The sequence below is a fragment of the Natator depressus genome, chromosome 11 (assembly GCF_965152275.1).
Source record: "Natator depressus isolate rNatDep1 chromosome 11, rNatDep2.hap1, whole genome shotgun sequence".
NCBI classification, from domain to species: Eukaryota; Metazoa; Chordata; order Testudines; family Cheloniidae; genus Natator; species Natator depressus.
In genome coordinates, this window is record NC_134244.1 from 19,542,868 (window position 1) to 19,557,432 (window position 14,565).

General features: G+C 38.3%; 1 protein-coding gene across 2 annotated transcripts in view; it reads left to right on the top strand.

Moving 5' to 3' along the window:
• Positions 1 to 14,565, top strand: part of THSD7B (thrombospondin type 1 domain containing 7B) — a 484,955-nt gene that overhangs the window by 192,216 nt on the left and 278,174 nt on the right. For both annotated transcript variants that reach the window (XM_074967286.1, XM_074967287.1), the window contains exon 5: positions 5,673 to 5,842. In XM_074967286.1, coding sequence (XP_074823387.1) covers positions 5,673 to 5,842 — 170 coding nt within the window. The remainder of the gene's footprint in view (positions 1 to 5,672; positions 5,843 to 14,565) is intronic.

Sequence of the window (14,565 nt, forward strand, 5' to 3'; positions counted from 1 at the left end):
CAGACTCTGAATCCCAGTGATGATTGAACAGAAAGCGCATTCAACCATGCCTTTAGCCACTTCCATTGCTTTGCACTGACTCGGACATCTTTGGCTTCAGAGTGACCTAGACAACGACAATACTGGAATCTCATTATATAGACTCCTGAAGATAATCCTCACGCTGCCGTGCTCCACGGCCCAGCTAGACTCCGTGGAAAGCTCCCCCACTCAGGGACTGTGGCTTAGCTGCTGCACAGAGGCCAGAACTAGGGGCAGAATCCGTGGCTTTGCGGGTGAGGAAAGAGAGCTCCTGTGCAACACAGAGCCTCTCTGACTTCTTCATGGAGGTGGGGGCAGGTGTCCATGGCTGTCTGTTAATTGACTCTGGAAAACCTGAAAGGGTCCACAACAGGGAGAGAGCAGTGCAAGCTCATCTTGGATGACTGTTTTTTCTCTCTCTGTAGAAAAGAACATCCTCATGGGTAAATAGGGACTGGTGGGAGGGAACAGCGTGGCTTTGACCTTAATGACTTCCAAGCCCCTCCCACAAGGAGACACTTTGTCCCCACGATTGCTGACTCCATATTGCAGCCAAAAAGCCTCTGGTGGATGCGGTGGTTAGTGGGAACTCTAGCAAGCTGCACATCCTCTTGGAAAGGCTAAACCTGTGCAAGTGTCATTAATAGGATCACAATTGAGTTCCTTCAAAGTCAGCCAATTGCTGGTCAGCTCTGTGCCCCCAGCAGGAGAGGGGGGGATTGAAAAAAAAATTCAGTTACTTGATTGGATCCAACAAACAAGCACTCATATACTGATGTTTACTCTTCCACCTAAATGCACGTCAATTTCAAAGTCAAAAGAATGAGAGATTGTCCTGCTGATTTTATGCTCTGTGTACAGTTGTTTCAGTTGATACCTGATTGAAATACACCAACTGCTGATTGATGAGGAATTAAAGAGAGGTGTGTCTGTAGCCTAGTTTCCCATCCCTGCCATTATTATGTAAATCCCCATCTCTCTAATTAGGGCAAAGCTTGGAGGAAAGAACTCACTACCATCAGCTCCAGAAAACTAGTTTTTCTAAAGGAGACTTTTTGGTAAGACCATTATAAGTTATAGGTCCCCGGTTTCCACACATGCCCTGGACACTAAAGTATGAAGAGCTTTTCACTTTACAGTTAAAATTTAAAATACCTTCCTAAAATCAATAGTTTAAATGTGAAAAGGAAAATATTAAAGCAGCGTTAAGTGTTATAAAGCTTGGTGTGTACTTTTCTGTTTTGCTATTATTCATACCTTGGGATTTTTTCAAATGCTTGGCAAATTTAAACACACAAGCTGAATCTTCTTTCATTTACCTGATTTAAATCAGGAATAAATCAATTAAAGGGAATACAGCGTTGTAAAACTGTTTATACATACAAAGAGAATCAATCCGATCGGTTAAAGAGATGAAGAGGTTCTCAGGGCCTGACAAAATTTACCCTAGAGTATTTAAGGAAGTAGCTGAAGCAATCGCTAAACCTTTAGCAATTATCTTTGAGAACTCATGAGGTCCCAGAGGACTAGAGAAGGGCAAACATAGTACCTATCTCTAAAAAGGGAAACAAATAGGACCCAGGGAATTATGGACAAGTCAGCCTAACTTTAATACCTGAAAAGATAGTGGAACAAACTGTTAAACAATCAGTTTGTAAGAACCTAGAGGAAAATAAGGTGACAAGTAATAGCCAACATGGATTTGTCAAAAACAAAACAAATCATGCCAAATCAACCTAATTTCCTTTTTTGACAGGATACCCAGCCGGGTGGATGGGGGAAAGCAGTAGACATGATATATCTGGACTTTAATAAGGCTTTTACATGGTATCACATGATATTCCCATAAGCAAACTAAGGAAATATGGTCTAGGTAAAATTACTATAAGGAGGGTGCACAACTAGGTGAAAAAAACATACTCAGAGTAGTTATCAATAGTTTGTTGTCAGACTGGGAGACTGTATCAAAGAACTCTAATAAGACATGATTTCCCTTTACAGAAACCAGGTTGACTTTTTCCCAACAATTTTATGTTCTTCTATGTGTCTGGCAATTTTATTCTTTACTATTGTTTCAACTAATTTGCCCGGTACTGACATTAGACTTACCGGTCTGTAATTGCCAAGATCACTTCTAGAGCCCTTTTTAAATATTGGCATTACATTACCTATCTTCCAGTCATGTGGGTACAGAAGCTGATTTAAAGGACAGGTTACAAACCATAGTTAATAGTTCCACAATTTCACATTTGAGTTCTTTCAGAACTCTTGGGTGAATGCCATCTGGTTCCGGTGACTTGTTACTTTTAAGTTTCTCAGTTAATTCCAAAACCTCCTCTAGTGACACTTCAGTCTGTGACAATTCCTCAGATTTGTCACCTACAAAAGATGGCTCAGGTTTGGGAATCTCCCTAACATCCTCAGCCGTGAAGACTGAAGCAAAGAATTCATTTAGTTTCTCCGCAATGACTTTATCATCTTTGTGACTTAATTCAAGTGTTACTAGAGCTGCAAAAATATTCAATGTCATATTTAAAGTATTTATATTTTATTTCTACTGAAGTGTGTTGAGATCCACATAAGAACGGCCACACTGGGTCAGACCAACAGTCCATCTAGTCCAGTATCCTGTCTTCCGACAGTGGCCAATAATAGGTGCTTCAGAGGAAATGAACAGAACAGGAAATCATTGAGTGATCCACCTCTGTTATCCACTCCCACTTTCTGGCAATCAGAGGCTAGGGACACACAGAGTTTGATGTAGCATCCCCACTCATCTTGTCTAATAGCTATTGATGGACCTATCCTCTAGGAACTTATCTAATTCTTTTTTGAACCCAATTATAATTTTGGCCTTCATAACACCCTCTGGCAATGAGTTCCACAGGTTGACTGTGCAAATGATGGTGTGTGTGAAGTAGTATTTCCTTTTGTTTGTTCTAAACAAACCTATTAATTTCATTGGGTGACCCCTGGTTTTTGTGTTACGTGATCATTTTGGCACAGCAGCTTTATCTGCTGCTCACCTGGGCAGAATATGTGTGTCTATGCAAAAATGGCCTTCTCCTGAAATCTCTCCCCCCCCCCATTCATCGCTAGTTGTTAGGGGAGAGCTCATTCAGACCCTCCCTACATTAAGTGCAGGGAAATTCTGCTGTACAGTAGGTGATACAGTAGATAACTGTAGTGTATCCAATATCTCTCTGTATAGTTTTTTTTTTAAGTGACAGCCAGTGTGTATATTTAAATCAACTAATACACGAGTAGGATTTTGCTTTTCATAAACTCTGATTGCATCATAGGGCCTATCTGACTGATAAAAACAAGACCATTGAATTGATATGTTTTTACCCTCTACTTTAAGGTTTTTCTGTTGATAAACAGGCAATGACTACAGCACATGGTTGCTGTTAGTTAAGAATTGCTCAGCAGCAGAATATCCACTTATTCTGTATACTGCAATTCTAAGGGGATTTTTCAGCCTTGTAGACAGATGAGATTTAATTATGTTTGAACTGAGATACATTTAGCTATGTTGTATAATTTTGAATGCTAATGGCCTGATTTTCAGAAGGTCCAAATATCCAGAGGTCATACTGACTGGGAGGTGCATGTACTCTCACCTCTGAAGGCCATCCCTGGGGGTTGGGGAGGTGTCCAATCTTCACACTTGGTAAAACCTAAAATTACCCTGATTTAAATCAGTGCGTAAGTGCCTAAAACAAGTATTTAGATGATGAAATAAGGACTTATATATACCTATCTTTAGGCATCCAGTTTTGAAAACTGGGTCCTGTATACTCTAAAAGATGTATTTTAATCTGCTGTGAGGAGAAATGTGGTAGATTACCTTGTTCAGTTAAGTGTCTTCATATGAAAATTGGAGACCTGCATTAATACTGAATATTAGAAAAGCTGTGATAACCTACAAAAGGAACTTCTGTACAGAAGAATTCTCCATTATAATTTGTGTATTGTGGGAGTACAATTATTTCATGCATGTCATGTATAGACTGTATTCCTCTTTGCTGGTAATAAATCCTGTGAATGTATCCAAATATGCACAAGATATACTGCATATTATTTGAGAGCAAGACAGCAAATCTGTAAATTAGAAATAATTGGCAATATTCACAAACATCTTCCATGAAGACATTACAAAATTCATACGTGCTTTGAGTCTAGAAATGACTCTGATATTCACAAGATATAATTTTTAGAGAATGTTGAAGTGTGCTCAGATACTTTTTAAAAATTTATTATTATTATTTTATTTTATTATTTTTTGCAAATAATTTGCAGTTTGTTTCCTTGTAATATCTGTACCCTACCTACAAATATTTTCTAAAGACAACACACAGAATTTCAAGCTGGAAATCTTTCTCCACAAAAGACATCCAAAGATACATGCTCTTATGATTTATGTGACAAGACAAACATACCATGCAAATTTAACAACCAGTGAAATTGAGATAACAGGAGAGAGTGTTTTGTTTTGGGGGCAAAGGAAGGGATGAAACTTATTTTGCATATATTTTAAGAAATTAAGACCATCTGGAGACTGAGGGAATATGGAGAAAGGAAAGCAATAGAAAACATTGCAGAAGACTCTAAGGAGAATGGTAGATAACACAATACACGCATCAACAGAAACATTACAATACTTGGTATTTATATAGGGCTTTTTTATCTGTAGATGTTAAAGTTTTTCACATAGGAGAGGAAGTATTTTCTCCATTTTGCAGATGATCAATTGTTTCTCAGTCTGGTGTCCTGTTCGTTGGATCAGATTGTCAGTGCCTCTGAAGGATCCCTTACACTTGTAGATGAGATGGGAAAAACCTGATTTTTGTTTCTCTTTCTTTCCATAGTTTTAATTAATTCTTTTTTGGCATATCAGCCATTTTTAACCTCCAGTTGCACCGTGTATTCTAATACACAAATCCTCAGATGTATCCAATTCAAATTTGGGTGCTTGTCTATGGGGCACTTACATATTTGTGTGTAAGAATTTAAACCTTTCCTGAACAGAAAATTCCAAAGTATTTATGTTCTTTATTATACACGAATTAATTGTACTGAGAAAATACTTTTTATCTAAATCTGGTGTGTGTCACAACTTCAAGAAAGAGAAATTAACTCAAGTATTGCAGTCCTCTTCTAGAAGCAATTGGTAAGTACCCAATAAACCCTAAAACTTTATGAAGCTATCACTCACAGCCAAATCCCAACATGTCTTTGAACACTTGGTACTCATAGATTCATAGATATTAAGGTCAGAAGGGACCATTATGATCATCTAGTCTGACCTCCTGCACTCTGTTGACTTTGCGAGTGTTCAGTATCTCTCACAGTTATTGACAGAGAGTTATGGCCTTGTGATCTGAAGGCAGGATTAACAGCCAGCTTTCACACTTACTTCCTGTATGGAGCAAATCACTTAATCTCTGTTGATACATAGGTGTGAAAAATTCTACAGAAGTACTGTATTAATATATTGCCTGGCACTGGAAGGTAAGTCTTGAAGTAGGAAGACAAAGATTAAAGTGTTTGCATTCTAAAGAATAACAAATTTCTAATATAAAGAACCACCCACTGCCCCATGGTCTTCTATAAAACCTTGTTTTACACACACTATTTTTCTTCCAAAGGTTTTCATGGAGGACTTCGGAATGGAAAGCATGCCAAGTTACTCTCCTCCTTGATGGACAGGACCCTCGCCGACATAAGCACACAGCCCTTTGTGGAGGTGGGATACAAGTCCGGGAAGTGTACTGTGTCCAAAGTGTGATAGAATCTGGGACACACAAATTGAAGGAAGGTACGTTGTTAGAGGTTATCCTAAAATGCCTATTACAGGGATCTGTAAATTGGAAAGGTAAAGAAATATTGTGAATCTCATCAGTAGCATGAAGCTGTGTACTTTTTTGCTGCCACTGAGCTGGAGAAGTATGTTTGTGGGTAAGGATAAAAATGTCTCAGTGGCCTGCTAATAGATTCCATTGGAGTCATGCTGCCTGGAAGCTGGAGGAGGGAGTCAGAGGGCCCCAGAGCCAGCACAGGGTATCTGTGTGGAGATTCCTTGCCTCCTATGGGTCCCCCCATGATCTGAAGGGTTCTGGGTGTGAAACCACTGCCCATCATGTGTGGTGACGGAGACACACTGTCTCCCACTCTCCAGTCTCCCTTGGAATGAGTTCAGAAAAACGTAGTCTTCCTCCTGTCTCACAGGTCGGGGGGGGGGGGAGGGGGGAGGGAGGGATGCAGTCCTGCCTCACCCTTCCACCCCCATTTGTTGAATCCACTTGCCCATTTTTTGGTGTTAGTTCAGTTATTTATCAATACAGTCGAACCTGAGAGTTACAAACACCTTGGGAATGGAGGTTGTTTGTAACTCTGAAATGTCCCTAACTCTGAATGAAGCATTATGGTCGTTCTTTCAAAAATTTACAACTGAACCTTGTCTTAATACAGCTTTGAAACTTTACTATGCGGAAGAAAAATGCTGCTTTTAACCATTTTAATTTAAATGAAATAAACACAGAAACCGTTTCCTTACCGTGTCAGATCTTTTTGTAAACTTCCCATTATTTTTTTAGTAGTTTGTTTAACACAGGACCGTCCTGTATTTGCATTTTCAGGTCTCTGCTGCTGCCTGATTGTGTACTTCCGGTTCCAAATGAGTCGTGTGATTGACTGCTCGATTTGTAACTCTGGTGTTTGTAACTCCGAGGTTCTACAATATGTCAGCCCATTCCTCGTGTGGCTTAATCCTCTGCTCAAAACCAATCCACAACCTTTCTTATGATTTGTTGGGGAAAGCCAAAATATTAATGTCGCAACTTCTGAGCAGACAGATAGGTGTTGGGGTGAGAGTGAGTTATTTTGCTTTTGGAAGAGTAATGAGCGGATGAAGATGCATTATGAATAATTTATCCTCGTCTTATCTGCAGTATGTACTGCTCCTGTAGAACATGGCTTTGAGCAGAGATGGTAAGATAGTAACAACACAACATTGCAGTTTAGACTTATTTACTTACAAAGCCAAAGCAAATCTTTTTTAATGGCAGATTGCATGTCCTATCTGCCTGCAAAAATACCTCTGACTATAGAAAAACAGGACTTCGTTTAGTCCATATACAACTGTTTCTTCTCTTGTTCCAAGAGACTGGAGCCTTGCTCTCCCAACACACAAAGATTCCTTTGTTCTTCATTATCTTGCAATGCATGTGTCACATCAAGTGAGGAAACTGTTTTAGTGACTACAGTAGCATAACATTTTGGCTGTCTTTCTTACCCTCACAACAGTTTCTTGCATTGACAAAACCACCGTAATGGGCACGTCCACATGCAATAAGCCTCAAAACTGTGATTGTGCTTGAATTTTATGATTTGTATTCTGGTAGCACCTAGGAGCCCACTCTCGGACCTGGACCCCATTCTGCCAGATGCTATATAAACACAGAACAAAAAGGTGGTTCCTGCCCCCAAAGAGTTTATAATTGTGATATGCTAAGGCCTTTCCCCAAAAGTGCTCAGCATTGTTACTAGAAGCAATGTTTTCTGCATAACTTCCAGATGTGGTGAACTGCTCTGTGAGATGATTGTGGCTACGTTTGTGGCTTTGTTTCCACAGTGCAAAGAATCCAATGTTTGATCTGAAAAGATTCAGCCATCTGAGAGGAAGATTATCTCAGGCACTGTAACCAACCGTAGAGTTTTTGAGAGAAGACTTAATTAAAAACTGTCAAATGTATTGTGTTTTTTTTTGCGTGCCTCTATCATAGGACGTTTTTTTTTAAGTGAAAATGTATAAGACTAATCCATTTATTTAACTACAACATCTTGATTCAACTTATCACCAGAATGCAACTTCATTTCAAGGGTTGGCTGGAAAAAAAACAATTCCATTTTGCAAAAAAAGTCAGGTTTTGAAACTTGTTTTCATTCTAAAGCAGAACAAAATCAAGACATTTAGAAATTTTAATGGAAAAATTGAGAACACAAGATCCAGCAATAGCCTATATAGCCTGGTGCTTAGGGCAGACACTGGGGATATGGAAGAACCAGTTTCAAGTGCCTGCTTGGGTCTCCCACATCTCAGGTGGGTGCCCTAATCACTGACCTATTGTCTCGTCCAGGAGCTTCTCTCTTGTTTGTTCTCTGTCAGAAATACCATCTTGGTCTGGAGAAACTTTCCTGACACAAATTTATTCAAAACCAATATGTTTCTGGAAAACGTTTCAGTTTCAATTGAGAAAAGTTTTGTGAAAAATTGTTTGAGTAGCTCTATTTCTGACCATACTCTTTCTCTCTCTCCCCACCTGCCTCTGCCCCTATTTAGACAAAGAACACTACTGAACTATCTTGCCAACACACTGCTAGGTCTTGTTTCCAAAGACTTTGGCATCTATAGTATATTTTCTTAAACATCTGTCCTCCATACACATATGAAAGAAACTAAATTCTTAAATATCATAAGTCATTTATTTTGCTTATGGTACATAGTATAAGAATTTTGGTGGCAAATTCTGTTCTAAGTTACAACAGTGTAAATTCAGACTAATTACACTGAGTTCAGTGGAGTTTCTCTGGACTTTCACCAACATAGTTTAGAACTGAATTTGACCTTTAGCTCCAGTTTCTGAACTTATTCAAGCTTTTCTTTGTTCAAAACAGAATATATCCTATACGTTATATGGGCCTTTACATTTTTCCAGAGCAGCATCAAAACCTTTTGGGAGATCATATCCCTGTTTAGGCAGCTCTTGCTCTCTTTAAAAACTGTAAATGTTGCCCAAGGGGGTGTCATGCAGCAGGATAAATACATATTTGTGCAAATGAGGAAGGGTATTAGCAGCCACTTTGGACTCGTTAGCCAGCTAGAACATATAAAGGACTTGTACTGTATTTGAATTAGCAGTAACCCTGTCCTATATTCAATGTGCACTGCTCTTCAAATTCATGCCTATACTGGTAAAGCGGCAGGAAGAAAAAAATCAATTTTTGACAAAGAAATTAGATTTTGGAGACTCAGATATTTGAGTTCTGACCTTCCTGTCTTGTTTGTGAAAGTATTTGGAAAGAATAGGCTAGAATGTATTGGCTATAGGAAAATTTGACTGGTACCCCGGGGAGAAAGATAACTGATGGTCAGCAGCGTCATGAAAGGATCTTTGTTTACTAACTGAGTGGTGGTGCTGAAGCTGGATAATCCAGCATCTGGATTAGTGGATCCAATTCAGAGTAACCTTTTTCTCAGGTAAGAAACAGGCCCCTTCTTATCAAAATGACCTGGCTTGAGAAGATGACGAAGAATGTACCTCCACAGTGTGAAATATATTCAAGCACGCCTGTGTCAAATCTGCATTGTTGGGATGTTGAGCTATTGCTCTAACATTCTGTGAGCAGAATTTATAAGATTAAAGTCACATAATAGAATAATAAATATGTAACAGCTGGCTTCTTCAGTGGAAACCCTTTGGAAGCAAGACTTAAAACGATTTTACGCAAATCGTTGGGGTGTAAAGCTGGCATGTTTTAAATTTGTAATTCAGGAGCTTAAGGGTTTAAATTCATGGGGGAAAGCAACCTATTTATCACAGAGGTATAACATTTTTAGTTCCCAGATGTCTGGGAGCTAGCTGAAGTGAAATGAGCAGATTATATAGAAAACATTTTGAACATAAAATACCTAACTTTTTTTAAAAATGTGACTTGTTTCTCATAAAGGTATTTGATATGACATGCAATATTTACTCCATTATTACTGGTGCATTTATTTATAGGGTTGTTTATTATATGGTAAGTAGTTAGCCTGCTGCGCCCAATCAATTTACATGACACTGTAGATTTTAGTTCAGTTTCTTATCTTTGAAGTCTAACAAAAATCAAGTGTACATATTTATATTTTAGGGCCATTTATGCCACTGGAATATGTAAAAGTCATTCGCAGCCCAGTGATAAGGGCATTATATTTTTGCTTACTATACAAACAAAATGACTTAATTTCTCTTTGTTGGCCAAACTAGAACATCCACAAAGAAAAGGACAGTCACAAAAACTGAAGTTTTACTTAGAATAAAAATATCCTAATTTTAAACCGTTAGTGGAGGGTTAATCTCACACTGTTCCAAGGTTTGGTTCAGAGCCTTTCCTGAAGCATATCCAAAACTTTTGGATTACCTTCCCTTTCTTCTTCATGTCTTCTCTGGCAATGTGACTTCCAAGTACATTGTGGCCTTTTCTCAAAGCCTTCTAGTATCCTATGACCCTTGCTTTTTTGTAACCAATCATCAACAAACTACCTGCACGCCCTCTCTTCCCATGATCACCTTCATTGGTCCCCAGTAACCCTACTCCCTTAAAACTCTTCCAATAGATTCTCAGCTACCTCCTTCCTACCTTTTGCTGGTCAGTCATAGTGCTTACAATAATAAGCACTATGCCCTATTGTAAATGTTTGCCAGATATATTTCTATTGTGGTAGCTCTGAGTTGCACCAAGCAGGATTGGGACCATGTTGTACTAAGAGGCGAACAAACACAGGAAGACATCTTTTCTCCTCCGAAAAGTTTATAATGTCACTTAATTCATGTAGCAGGACTTTCTGATAGTTCCTAAATATACTGAATCACCGTTGCTTCTGGCAACCTATTATTAACGTCTTTCCATTCTGAGATTAGCCTTTTATTTATACTATGAAATAGTTTTCAGTTGATAATGGGACTTTACTTCTCACCTTGTGGCTTCCAATTTTTTTAAATGCATAAAAACTCCCTTTCTATCAGACACAGGATGCAGCAAGTTTCCTTAACAGTTTCATGTGAGAAGCTAGTATCAGAGCCATTTCTAAGCTAAAAAAAGGTGATCCAGTTATCCTTTGCCCACTGTTTTGTCATCACTATCATAACAGTGTCTTTCAGGCAGGAGACATGTGACTTGTCTTTACAGAAGTTGTGATCATTTGTTTCTATTGTATACTCATGTAGGTGTTTTATATTATAAGTCAGTCTTCAATGATTTTCTCAACTAATTTCCTCTAGTACTGAAATAAGAGTCACTGGCCTATATTTCCTGGTGTCACCAATAGCAACCTGTAAACCTGGATACTATCCCTGTCTTGGCCTCTGGTAATAATTAACTCTGTATGGTTCTGCCAAACATTAAATATATATTGACTTCTGCTGTGGTGAATATCAAGATGTATTGCCCTGAGAGGTGAATACTAACTAAGGTGAAGGCAAAATTGAGATACTCCTTAAGGGACAATAAATCTCGACATCACATTGTTACATGTGTTTGAAATAGGCTTGCCAGAGATATCTAGAAACTTCTCCGTTTTGGCCATGAATTTCTGAAATGTTTAGGTGTTCATTTTAAACTAACAATCTTAAGAGAGATGAAGTTAAAAGTCCAGGAAAAAATATTATTTACCTTCTGGGAGGAGTGAAAATTAGTTTTGGGAAGACTTGCTGAAGTCAGGATGTGCATTCGCTCTCTGATTGGTTAACATTGTTCTTTATCTCAGTATTGCCCTGTGTGACTATATTTATTAGCCCAGAATTAATTTATATAAGTCACTGCTATAGAACTGTGCAGTGTTTCAAAGAGTTACAAGATTTGCATTCAATTGAGTTTTCAGGCTTATTCCACAGATCCAGAAGAACATAGGATTTTTAAAAATATGAACAAACATAATCTATAGTAAATGGGCTGCTCTTTGATTCAGGGGCATTGACCCAGAAATTCTGAGAGGAAACACAAGTGTTATCAAGCTGAAAATGTGACATTTTTTCCCAAACAACGTAAATGCTTTATTTACAGGATAAGTGCAATTATCAAACAAGTTAGAAGGTGCAAGAAACCCTGACCCTTCCAATACATAGACAGAGGTCTAGCAGTTCTGTCCATTTATCACAGCAGTACACTGAATTCTCTCCCACTGACCCTTTGCAATAGCATATCCTTGATCTGGGATGAACTATTTCTGCCTTGCATGTTTGATTGAGTTCTGTTATCTGGCAATGAAAAGAATCACAGAAAGAGACACTTTATTGTAACACTGAACAAAGAACTTTATTCGAATAAGAAAAACAGCATTATCCATAAAAAGAACGGGAGTACTTGTGGCACCTTAGAGACTAACAAATTTATTTGAGCATAAGCTTTCGTGGAATACAGCCCACTTCATCAGATGCATAGAATGGAACATATAGTAAGAAGATATTTATATATATATAAAGATAATTAATTAGCCTCTTAACATTGGTATGGCTACTTCCACCTTTTCATGTACTATCTATCTTATCTAATCTATCTATCTTCTTACTATATGTTCCATTCTATGCATCCGATGAAGTGGGCTGTAGCCCACGAAAGCTTATGCCTTAATAAATTTGTTAGTCTCTAAGGTGCCACAAGTACTCCTGTTCTTTTTGCGAATACAGACTAACACGGCTGTTACTCTGAAACCTGCCATTATCCATAAAGGTACTCAGCCTCCTCTTCTCTGCTTTACTGCAGAACCTTTACCCATCTCCTTCCAACTGGTTATCCTGCTACAGTTTTAAAGAAATACTACGTATGCAGTCAGACGAATAAAAGCAAACAAAGCTCTGCTGGCACTCAGACCAGGTCAACGAATGGACTCCATCCTTGGACTAGTGGGAGCCACCGTTGAGTGTGGGGTTGTCTGTCAATCAGATGGCTAGACAAATGATGGAACTCTTTTACAGATGGTCAGTTCTCTAGTAGAGTTCACCTCGCCTTCATGTGGCAACAGAAGCAGTGCTATTACAGCCACCATGTCTAGTCGAAATGACTTAGTTCATTAATACTGTAACGTGTGTTTATTAATGCAGCCTCTTTCTTTTTGTTCTTATTTCTGAAATATTTCATTAAAAGTTTTCGTCTCTGCAATATGCAGTAACTACTGGCAGAAATTTGGAGGACTTTTTGACATTTGACCATATCCATGTGCATATTTCTAATTCATCAAGTTATTTTTTAGAAATTATATATTCATGCTCTAAATGTATGGATGATTACTACCACTTTTATTTCAAAATAATTTCAGGAGATGCACAACATGGCTGAAATGAAACAGTTGTACTAGAATGGGATGTGACTTAATTCTTAAAGTTGACTCTGTGCCCTAAAACTGATTTGCTTTCATTTCTCCCAGTGAGTTAAAAAATGATAAATTATTTTGCTAAACTTAGTGCTGAAGGGATATTAAGTAATGTGGGAAGCCTCTTGATTAAAAAAAATAGCCTTATGGTTAAAATTCTAATATTTATCTTACCCTTTCTGTCATTTGACTTTTGCAATCTGTAGAAAAGGTCTATTTACTTTAGCAGTAAGGTGAATTGGATTCCTGCCAGCTTGGTGTAGTCTCTAAATGAATATGTCAAAGGCAATATTGTTTTTCAAAAATCATTCAGAAAGCAGTCTTTTTACATTAATAGTATCTTTCATTAGTTTTGAATTAAATTTAATCTATTGCCATTTAATAGTACAGTTATATCGTAGAGTGCTTGAGGAGCAAGAGGTATGAATTCTGAGTCCATGAGTTAGAACCTAAGCTGCTGCTCAGTGTTCCTGCATCTGAACTTGAAGCACTGGCATGAGAGAACCTTGGTGCATTAATGTTTGCTGAGAGAAGCACCAAAGCCTTCTGTAAAAGCAATTCAAGATCGTAGATGCCTGCATGCATAAAATGGTAGAAGATCAGGAAGAAACAAAGAAATGTTTGCTAATACATATAGCATATAGCTTTTTGAAAACACTTTTCCAGTCAGTCCCATGGTCCCTTCATTGAATATATTGTATGTAAATAGATCTGGGCCATATTGTCTTCCAAGATGGAGAGTCTGCTGGAATCTATCCATCATGCACAGCCATGGAGATCTACATAATTGATGGTGTGAATGGGGGCAAGATTTGGATCAACAGTTGGAATTTAGTTAAACCAGTGTGGTGTTTGAGCCAGAGGAGAATTTAATTAATCACCTTATCACCATTGGTTTCTGCCAATTCTGTTAATAGCAGTAAAATGTGGTAAACACATTTTTTTCCTCTATAGCAAGCAGACCTGACCTGAATATTCACAGGTCATGGATCTGCTGAGTAAGGTGTTTCATTTTTACATATTTCAGAGTAACAGCCGTGTTAGTCTGTATTCGCAAAAAGAAAAGGAGTACTTGTGGCACCTTAGAGACTAACCAATTTATTTGAGCATGAGCTTTCGTGAGCTATAGCTCACTTCATCGGATGCATACTGTGGAAATTGCAGAAGACATTATTATATACACAGACACCATGAAACAATACCTCCTCCCACCCCACTCTCCTGCTGGTAATAGCTTATCTAAAGTGATCATCAAGATGGGCCATTTCCAGCTCTCTCTGAGTTTGTGTGTGTATGGGGGTGGGGGGATGAGAAAACCTGTATTTGTGCTGGAAATGGCCCACCTTGATTTTCATGCACGTTGTAAGGAGAGTGGTCACTTTGGATAGGTTATTACCAGCAGGAGAGTGAGT